This window comes from Aythya marila, assembly GCF_965140915.1.
Source record: "Aythya marila genome assembly, chromosome: 9".
Taxonomy (NCBI): domain Eukaryota; kingdom Metazoa; phylum Chordata; class Aves; order Anseriformes; family Anatidae; genus Aythya; species Aythya marila.
Window position 1 is genome coordinate 7,679,939 of NC_139050.1, and position 11,333 is coordinate 7,691,271.

General features: G+C 35.9%; 1 protein-coding gene across 1 annotated transcript; it reads left to right on the forward strand.

The window, feature by feature from the left end:
- Nucleotides 1–783: 783 nt before the first annotated feature.
- Nucleotides 784–10,653, forward strand: RBP2 (retinol binding protein 2; the record flags this gene model as incomplete). The annotated part of the gene is made up of 4 exons (XM_082767164.1): nt 784–856; nt 4,562–4,740; nt 8,815–8,916; nt 10,600–10,653. 4 exons carry the CDS (start codon nt 784–786, stop codon nt 10,651–10,653), a joined length of 408 nt encoding a protein of 135 aa, XP_082623290.1.
- Nucleotides 10,654–11,333: the final 680 nt, after the last annotated feature.

Sequence of the window (11,333 nt, forward strand, 5' to 3'; positions counted from 1 at the left end):
TTTCCCCACAATAATGTAGTGCTGCTGGATGAAAAATACCTTCCTAATACAAACTGCTATGTTTCAGGGTAATTAAAAGCAATTTATAGGGTAATATTGAGATTAATATAGGGTAATATTGAGATTAATTATGATTTACTTTGATTTATTGTACATTTGCTACAAATTGTACATTGTACAACTTGCTGCAGAGTGGTCAAAGATTTTGTTAAATCAAAGTTGGTGTAAGCGCAGCTCTTACTATATAAATATATGAAAATCAAAGGAATGCAAATATATTTTCAAGAGAAATATTTCTTTTTCTGTCCTATCTTGCATTTGCTACACTTTCAAGACTTCCATCAATTTTAAATGGGAGTTCTGGGTCTGTCAGTTCTGTAAGGTTGGTTCTTCACAGGAAAATGTCACACCTAGAAAGGAACTGAAAAAAAAGAATTCACCTTGGGAACTTTAACTGTACTGTACAACTTGCCACTGTGTTCAATATATCTCAAAGGTATACCATAATAGCTACTAGTTCTTTACAAAGGTCACTATAAAATCATATCCTGTATTACTACATATTTCAGAAGTGATCCTTGTCTGCCAGCTGTTCAACTGAACTTTGTTAATGAAGGCGAAGTTTTCTAGGGTTATCACTCTGACCCTTAAACTGTATTATCTAGAAAACCATAAAGCTTAAAAAAAAAAAAAGATATGAGAAGGTTTATAAAATGCTCTCCTAACAGGTCCTGTTTCCAGCTTCACCTTTTGATCTGAAGTTGGTTTTAAGCTCTTGCCACCATGCCTGCAGATTACAATGGGACGTGGGAAATGGAATCCAATGAAAACTTTGAAGGCTACATGGTTGCTTTAGGTAAAATAAAAAATATTAACTATATAGAGATATAGATAACATGTTTTTGTTATACGTAAAATCTTTCTAAAAATTAATGGAAATTATTTTATTTCTGTATTGTGCCTTGTGGCATAGGGGTTTCTGTCAATCACATTAAAAATGAAGTAATTGAAATGTACTTGCAATTACAGTGATCTAAGTATAAAACATGAGAAAATTCGTAGCCAAAGATTTTACTCTATATTTAGATATTTTATTTTCATGCTTACAGTGGACAGCCCTCATGGGCCCAGTTGTGCCTATGCATTTCTCATTCCCAGCTGTTGTCTCTTTGTTTTCTATCTAATGGTCATTGATATATATCTTCTGTTGAGCATTTGATCTTCCTCTTGTTCTGACTTTTTACAGTACCTGATGCCACTGTAAGAGTTATAATGATAAAAAAAAAAGTTTTTTCAAGTCAAAGTACATTGTACTTTTCATCCAAAGTCAAGATCAGATTTGTGGCTTCCTTGAGCTTTGTCCAAAAGTTTTTGATTCAAGTTACTAGAGAACTTGTTTGCTCAGATACAAAAACAGCTACTTATGTAGATTATAAAAACAATTCAGTGGTTCAAAATCAGTAATATACTGTGTAGACATCTTCCACAAGCTAAGATAATGCATTTGTTAGGAAGAACAGTCTAATACATCAGGTAATCAGGTAATGCTATCTAAATCCAACAATCCTGAATGTCTACACTAGTGATTGACTTAGGGATAAACACCAGAAAATTCTTGACTGAGATGAAAAAAATGATGCTTTAGCTGAATTTTTACTAGTTTTAGTCCCATCAAAGAGTCCATGTCTTAATTTATTTATCTGTTTAGATGGACAGAGAAGAAATACATGCAAATTCATAAAAATAAACTCTCAGGACTTACCAACAACTACTGAAAGTATTTATTATTTCCTCAAAGCTTCAGCTCATATAAGAAAGAAAGGCAGGTTTCCCTTTTCTGAGTTTTTAGCTTTTACATTTACAGAGAAAAGCCTGATGACTTCAGGAGAGTCTGTAAGTACTATACACAAACACCTTAGAGGTATATTTATATATATATATATATGTGAATATATATACAAATAATAATAGTTAAGATAATATCAGGAATCTCAGGAGAAAGATACACACTAATTGATGTCATATGAGATAGCTGGGATTTGACAGTTACTTGTAAAGATATGCATCTTAACAGCATCCTTAGAACCATTTCAGTCAGAGGATAAATTATCACCTTTTTGTTATTACATAAAATAAAATAAATTATTAAATTAAATAAAATGTGTATTTTTTATCCCCTTCTGATCTTGTATTTCCCAATGGAAATTGGAAGAAAAATGGATGGATTCAGCCTACAATGGAGTCTGGAGTACAGACATCTGATACTGAGAAGGCTGTTTAAAAAAAGAAGTAACAGTTCACAAGAATAATAGCACTTGACCTACTCAATAGCCTAAGATAAAGGAGAAAGAATGTGTTAGAATAAGGAATGCAATATAGATTTATTCTTCCTGGGAAATACTTTGATTCATTGCCTACCCTGGGCACACTTTAATGGAGACATACTCACTGAACTTTCTGACATTTTCAAACTACTTTCCCAATAAGAACATCAACAACTGGTTGGGATGAAGGAGTTGTTTGCACTAGTACGTCATGATTTTCTGTGCATACATGCATATATGAGTTATACGTTATAGTAGTGACAAACTGCCACTAAATTAGTGAGGGAAAATTAAAAAATAAAAATAAATTTAAAAAAATAAAAAATAAAGAAGATGCATATGACTATAGGTTATTTGCAGACTACATTCTTCATTAGCTTGTGATCAGTGAAAGGTAATGAATTGGAAAGGGTGAAAAGATATTATTCTGCTTTGTTTCTCCCAAATTTGCATGTGGTTGATATTTAAGTATTAAAATCCTCAGGTTCAAAGCACTCTGAGGCATTTTTTTAAAATTCATCCATCCTTATAATTAATAAATATGTATTTCTATACTTTAATTAAAGAATAGTTTTGCCCTTTAAGCCAGAAACTTTGGTTTTGTCATAAACATGTTACAAAGTATTTTAATCTACTATAATAGAACAATATATCATCTTTATCGCTTGTATTGTTCAACATGCAGTTATGAAAACCATGCTTTAATAAAACCTCCCAATTTTTCTCCAGGAGCTACAAGACTAATATATTAGTCAGAAATAGCATTTCTTTAGAAGTCTAGACAGTTTTTTTTCCTGGGAGAGACCTAAATTTTATCCTACCTGGTTATAAATCAGACCCAGAGATACTTTTAATCCAACATAGAAGATAAAATATACCCAAGAATTCTTGAACATAAATACTGAACAAGAACATTATTCCCCATGTTAAAAAATTCTTCTCAAGCCAATGCTCTCACTCAACTCGATTAGTACTTCACAAGTAGTATAATGAATCTACCAAAACAGAAAGGACTCCATTAGTATGTGGCATTGCTGAGCTGACAATGATTAATTCATATGCAAAACTACTAAAGGATGGTTAAAAGCCACAACCATTTTTCAGTCTCTTGCAGAAACATGTGAGATTATTTCATTTGCATATAGCACCTTATTAAGATTCATTGCCAGCTGTTCAGAAATATTTATTGCAGCTGGCAATGCAGCTGGCAATAGGTGGATTGTCTGGGGCAAACTGTCATGATAGTGCTGTATACTCTCCTTTTGATAACTTTCAATGTATTCAGTTGCAAGCAGTTGTTTACATTATGATGTTAGCCTTCATCATGAACAAAATAAGGATGTCAAGGAGATGAGCACTGCATAAAATGCAGACAGAACATTAAAGACAAATTGCCAAATGCTGTAGTTTGATACTTTTTCAATTTTTTACTTTGAATCATTATTCCTTTAACATCTATCTACAATTTATTTCTGTCTCTGCTGTTTAACTATAATAGATATCAGTTATGTGATCGTTTCTCTTTCATTCATTATTAAACTTCTGCAATTTTTTAATTAATTAATTAACTTCTTGTATACTCCCACAGATTATAGGTTCCACTTAAAAGTAACTTGCCAAAATCACATAGATTATATAGCCATTTTAACATGCTTATTTTCTGAAAAGGAATATTATTCTGAGGACCTCATTTTGGGAGTGGCCAACATTTGTAACCCTGCAGGACACATATCAGTATCTTCATATGCCTAAGAGCTACTTGATTTATACTGCACACTTGGAAGAGGGAAAAGCTCTCAGGCACAGGATGATAATAGCACTCCTGGCATCCCACAGCTTCATGCATGAGTGAGGCCAAAAAAGAAATGTAGGTCTTGTTATTTCACTTCCAAAAAATCTGGAGATTCGGATAATTTAAGAAGCCAGCATGTATTAACTGCTGGTTGTATGTTGTAGCTCTGCTCATTATATTCCCACAGCTACCCACATAATAAGAAAATGCACAATTGGTGGAAGATTTTCAAGTTGAAAGCCTTGCAAACACAAGTTGTTGTTTTTAAAAAATCTTTTTCTCTGTGAAATATTGCAGGTAAAGAGGTTATTTGAGAAATTAATTTATCATTAAATAAAGTGCCATTTTTATGACGTGTAAATGTAAATGATGACTGGTGACTTTTTTATTTTTAGTAACAGATGTTGGAATTTTGTGTGATACTCTCTTTTCTGTTTTTTGACAGATATTGATTTTGCAACTCGTAAGGTTGCAAAACACCTGAAACAAACAAAGGAGATTATTCAAGATGGAGACAACTTTAAAACAAAAACACTCAGTACTCTCAGAAACTACGAACTGAACTACACTGTGGGAGTGGAGTTTGAAGAACATACCAAAGGACTCGATAACCGAGTGGTTAAGGTATAAATGTAGTATCTGATTCATCTTTATACCACAATCCGCACCAGCAGTTCCAAAAAGCAGCTGAATAAATGATAAAATTAATTGCCAGAACTTTACAGACATTAGTGAATTTTTATAAAGCACAAATAATTTGTATTTTGAGACAGTTTTCTTTCCTGCTACAAGCATTTATATTAAATACAAATTAGGATGCATACTCAGATACATGAGGACAATAATTAATAAAATATTTTTCTGATGGGAAATTTTTTCAGCTTTTCTATGATATGCCTTAATTTAGAAAATAACAAAAACAGTTTATTATTACCTATGTATCTTCCTTAAGGAAATTGTAAATTTATCATTTCGGTTTTAGGATACTCTCTGTGTCAATATAGATGTTCAGCTCGGAATGGCTAGGTTCATATGGGACTTGTAGTCTGAGCCTGCTCAGCCTCAGTTGGACAGTTTAACAGTTGGCCATTGCTTAAAATCAGGTGCACTCAGCTATTAAATATAGGTTAGTTTGGAGAAGTGACAAGAAGAAAACGTGAGCCAACGTTACCCTTGGTACAGGTGCAAATGCAGGCCTGCAGGCAGTGACAGGCAAGAAGGCCTCGCAATGCACACTTTGATCTTTCAAGGACTGGAGGAGTAACCCAGCTCAGAGTTCCTGAGGGAAACTGGGGAGGGGGGGGGAGGGGGGGTAGCATATCTTCAGACACCTCTCAGTGAGCTGTGTGGACAAGGAATGTTTGGATCAAGGACCATATTGTGTGTTAGCACATCCCTTATCTGCTACAGCAGAATCAGCTAGTAAATCTTGTGAGGCTTTCAAACCAGTCCATGTCAGGGAAGTCAGTAAGGAGAATAGATATGACTGTCAGTTAAATTCACTTACTGAATTCAGCTCCATGCTTCTGTTTAATTTCTGTTCTCACACCTAAAATACTTAAGCAAGATTTTTGAAGGTAGAAAGGGTGATAGATCTCAAATTTCCATTTACTGTCCCCTTCAGGGTTTTGAAAATCTCCTTGCACCACCTGCCTGTCTTGGCCATCATTCACTGAATTTACCCCTATCAACTCTGCTGACAATTACCACATCTTCCACTCAGCAATCAGCTCTCCTGTTCTTCTCCAGGCTGCCTTCTGCACCATTACCACTATTATCTTCCCAATAAACAAAGTTTCAGACCTTGTTGCCAAACTCTCAATAGCTCAGATCAACACTCACTGCCAACAAGGCCCATCTTGCTTCGGCAATTGCCACAGGAAAGTGGCAGCATAAAGAACGCATTCATGTTTGAACTCACACAATCCTTCACTGGAGTGGCACAGATTTAACAGAGTGCATTGCTTATTCACTGTGGATCGCTTTTCATTCTTAAATCAGTTTTGTGCAGTGTAATTCCTATGACTTCTATGACTTCTTCCAAATTATTTCTCAGTCACAGTACTGCAAGCCATCAAATAATAAGACCCATTTTCCAGTATCAAATATCTCTATGTCTATTTTTTTCCTATCACTTTCTCCAGTGAGCACTGGGTGGGACATACTCCTGTGATGGGGTTTGTGCTTTAAACCTTTGCCCCCACATCTCTTTAGATCAGTTGAAGGCATTGCTAAGGATCTAAGGAATCATCGGTTACACCACTCCTTAAATCCTTAAATCTTTGCCACTATTAAAGCCATTTTCTCTCTGTCTGTGCAAAATCAGTTCACTTGCAGACTTACTGATTTCCTCTTCATTACCAATTATTTGGAAGGAAGGAAGCACAGCTTGTACAATTGTTACCCTACCTGGTTTAATCACTTTTGCCTAATATTCTTTTCTGAATAAATTATATTATTTGTTTCTAACAAGAGGAGGAGGAAAGAGGAAACACATCATGCCATTAATCTCTGGACTGCTCTAAAATAATTTTCTGGTCATTTTATTAACAAAACAATGCCTCAAACACACTGAAGTTAGATAAAGGTAATAAAACTGCTAGACAACATTTAAATGTAAAGAGGGCATAGATAATTTAAAGACCATGTAGCTTAAAAATACCGTGAATATGAAAGAAGTTAACTGAAATGGAATGAGTTTTGTCTTGTTATTAATAGAAATCTCCCTCATAAGAGAAATAAATCATCCAGCACTGAACCAGAATATGAATTAGGCTCCCAATACTCTTGGAGATTTTTAATAACTGAACTTCCACTGACTGCAACTGGTCTGATGAGGATTTGCTTACGATACATGGCTAAATGTCTCCCTAATTTACAATGGTTCAAATCTAGAGCAATTTAAAAGAAGTTCCTCTGAATTTACTGTAGCATATCTAAGTAAAGAATTCATCCTGTAAAGAGAACTTTTCATTGCAGATATGATCCTCTTTCTCCTGGACAAGAATCAGTGTGTCCAATACCCTGTTTATTAGTGACAGACTCTGAATCGCACAGAACCACTGAATGGTTAAGGATGGAAGGGACTTCCTGGGGTCGCGTAGTCCAACCCATCCACTCCAGCAGGGTCAGCCGGGGCACATAGCTCAGTGCTGGGGCCAGTCAAGATCTGACTGCCTCTACAGATGGAGACTCCAGAAATTCCCTGTGCAACCCCTGCCAATGTTTGACCACCCGCATAGTTAAAAAGCAATCTCTTGTGTTCAGATGGGATTTCATGTCTTTTAATTTGTGTCCATTGTCTCTTGCCCTGTCAGTGGGAACTACTGAGAATAGTCTGGCTCCCCGATCTTCATTCTCTTCAATTAGGTATTTACACACATTAATGAGATTCTGCTCTGAGCCATCTCTTCTCAAGGCTGAACACCCCCAGATCTCTCAGCCTCTCTTCTTACAAAAGATGTTTTTGAGAAAGACTCCCCCATTGGGAAAATAATCCCCCATAAAGGAAATAAGACGCCCTCAAAAAGGAATAATCAAAAGATGAATTAACCTCATAGTGCTCCTAGAATTTTTGGATACCAGAACTTCCAGTGAGTATTTTCCCAATAGTTGGGGTTTGTTCTGATAGATGGCACTAGCATTAACAAGATCCTTCAGGTCAAATAAGCCTTTGTATGGGACAGTATATTTGAGGAAGCTACTGTTGACCTCTTTGAAGGGAGAAATTCAAGTATGACTACTATAACGCAGAGCAAGAAGTAGTTTAAACTTTATTCACTGTAGGTTTAAATCCTTCAACTTCATGTTGCCCACAAAGCTGCAGCTATCTCACGAATCTGTACACTTTGGCAAATCACATTCTCCAGATTCTTGTGGACTAGTCTCCAAATATACCAACCTCCTGTTTTAGTTATTTGTCATCTCTGAGCACTAATACTGTTATGTCTTTCTGACCTCTTATGAGTATATTCACCAGCTGAGCGGTGCTGTGCCATCCACATGCACGGTTAGAATGGAGGTTAAGTCACACAGTCACTCCTGCATCTGTCACTGTTCCACCTGGAGCTCACATCCAGACCCCTGTCCTTCACCTTTGATGCATCAGTGACTCAACTAAAATTCCTCTGTAAAAGCTTCTTTCTGTCTTTGGGTCATGATATCTCTGTTTAAAGCCCTCTTGTGAAAGTGCAGGAAAGATGATATAAAGTAAATAAATGTATTGTACAAGACTATATTAACATATACTTCCTCTTGTTATTTTATGCAGAGCTAGAAGTGCTAGCACAGCACTATCTGGTATAAGCCCGCAGATCTTCACTCATGAAACCTTATGATCTTTTTATTAGTGACTTTAAACAGCAAGAAAAAAAAACTCACTTTCATTAAAAAAAAAAAAAAAAAAAAAAGGCTCAGCAATTCACTAGGTGATATGAATTCTACCTTAGTGTACGTGAAAAAATACATGGAAATTCACTACAAAATACTGTAAAAGCTTGACATCAAAACAGTGATGTCATCTTGAAAGCATTCAGAGTTTTGGATGACTGGTTGATTTCTATTTCCTTAGGAGGAAAATGAGGAATGGTAGGAAGAAACTGTAATTGTTTCTTCTCATTGTTTGATTGAATTAACTTATTTTCATGTATTTGTAAGTTTCTTGTTAACATATCTGTACTAATTACTTGATTCATGCAGACACTAGTGACCTGGGACGGTGACAAACTGGTATGTGTTCAGAAAGGCGATAAGAAAAACCGAGGCTGGAAGCACTGGATTGAAGGAGACCAGTTGCATCTGGTAAGGGCTGATATACAGACACATAGTGCATAACAGACTGCAAGAAAGTACATTTCTTCCATTTCAAAGGTTTTGTTACTTATTCTAGTTAGAAAGGTCTTTATTTAGACAGCTCTGATCTCTGAACTCTAAGGAAATCCCCCCTCTGCTACATCTCAGGAATGCTCAATTTCTTTCCAACTGCTCCCAATTAAGACAAAATCCCGCAGTGCCTTTTTTGCTCCAGTCCGTTGCCCTCTGGCTATTAACCCTTCTTGTTACATTGCACCTCTAATGTCTTCTCATTCTCTTTTAATCACTGGTAGAAAAGGAAAAAAAAAAAAAAAAAAAAAGGAAAAGAAAAAGAAAAAGAAAAAAAAAAAAAAAAAACTATAGGAAAAAGATTGCAAGAAAAATGTTACTTTTGTCCTGAAAGAATGAAAGTACTATGCAGGAACTATGCAGTGATCCAGATCAGAAATCACTCTCTGGATACTCAAGAGGATCCTGCAAGCAACCTACATTGCAATTATCTTGTGTTAGGTGTTAGTACAATAAAAAGATAAAACATTCAAACATCAGAGATGGTAAACTGGGGCTCAAAGACAAATACAGTGAGCCCCAGAGAGGCCAGAAGGGCCATGCAGGAAATGAGCACTCACTGGTGCATGGAAAAAAATTCAAAATAACAGAGTATGTAATGAATATGATTCCAGAGTTTCTTGGGAGAACAATCAAGAAATGGGCAATACAATGTTGGATGGTGCAGTAGGTGGATGCAGAAAGATTATGGAAAAGAATGTATTAATTTCTGTCTCATTATATGCATCTAGATATCTACGCCTTTACAAGTTTACGCTACAGGTAGTTGGTATGGCTAGACACATTGCCTGAAGTCTGTATGCTTGAAAGGTCGAGGCAATGAATTATAAAAACCATCTGTCACCTAACTGAAAGTCAACTGTCCAGAGCACTTTTTCAACCCTATTTCAATACATATTCACATATTCAAAAGCTGACCTAACAAAGATGCTACATGCTGGCTCCAGCATTCAGCCTAAGACTGGGGGAAGCAGAGAGACCAAGCAGATTCTCACAGGAGTCTTCAGAAACTCCATGGCCAGCTTCAGTTCACCTCCAAGTCGTATCTGGCACAGTCAGAAGGCTAACCCAGCTGAGTGCATTGCAATGTGCAGGTGTGTGCACTGTGTGCCACACTTCAAGAGATCAGCTGCAGTACCAGGCAAAAATCCTGTATTGATCTAGCCACTGAAATACAGCTGGGCATATCTCTGAAGCAAATGTCCCCATCCTTTTGAAGAATCCTCATTTTTTCTGTTTGTTTAGTTTAAATTTCCCTGTTTCAGTACTTCTCATGAATTATGAAGTAACGTGAAATATAAACTATTACAGTATGTTGTTTTAATAATTGAACATGAAAAAGCCTTGCGTTAAAGAGCAATTTTTATGCATTTTTCAAGTTCTTTTTTGTAGAGCTCAATTCACATGTCAAAATCTGATTACTGCAACATGTGGTGCATGCCTGCTGATTGGTCACATATAATTCACCGTTCTTTCCTTGTGTTCTCTTCTTCATAAGCATATCTTTGTAATGCAGTGGCACAGTTGTAGTAATTTCTGGGGAGAGCTGCTGGGTATGCAACTTGTACCACTATGTTCTTACCAATTGTTTTAATACTACAGGAATTGACATGTGAAGACCAGGTTTGCCATCAGATATTTAAGAGGAAAAAATAAAACTGACCAGGAAACAACAAAGATCTTCATCACACTATTGTGCTGTTAAGTTTTGTTTAAAAAACATGCAAACAAACCAGATTTGCAATAATTCTTTGACACTGCTGTTTGAATGCATTTTTGTGCACATTTATGGAGAGAAGCACTTTTTACGGAAATAACATCAAAAGGTTATAAACATTTTTTTTTCTTTTTTGTTTTTGTTTTTGTTTTTCTTTTTTCTTTGTTTATCAGTCTGGAGTTAAATAAAATTGTCTTTCAAACAATGCTTTTCTACAATCCCTGTGATTCTTTCCAGAAGAACATCCTTTGGCAACAAGGCTGAAAATTAACAGTCACAATGTTCTCAACTACGGTATATCTCTCCACCGTGCTGTAACATCACAATATATTTGGATAATTGAGTAAAATTGGGCATTCATTGGACTGCTTTTATTTAATTTAGTCCTGGATCTCTAAGTCCACAGTTTCAGGCAACAGGATGATGCACTGAACAAGACACACAGCCTTCCACATAACGGTTATTATTAATATCAATTTGGCCCAGATCTGTGGCTGCTAGACCTCATAAATGTCTCATGGCCAACACGAAACGTGATCTGGTCCTAACAGATCATTGACACAGTGCTGACCTCCAGTTAGAACTGGCATCCTACTAATAATCCCAGTTAAGAAGTCGG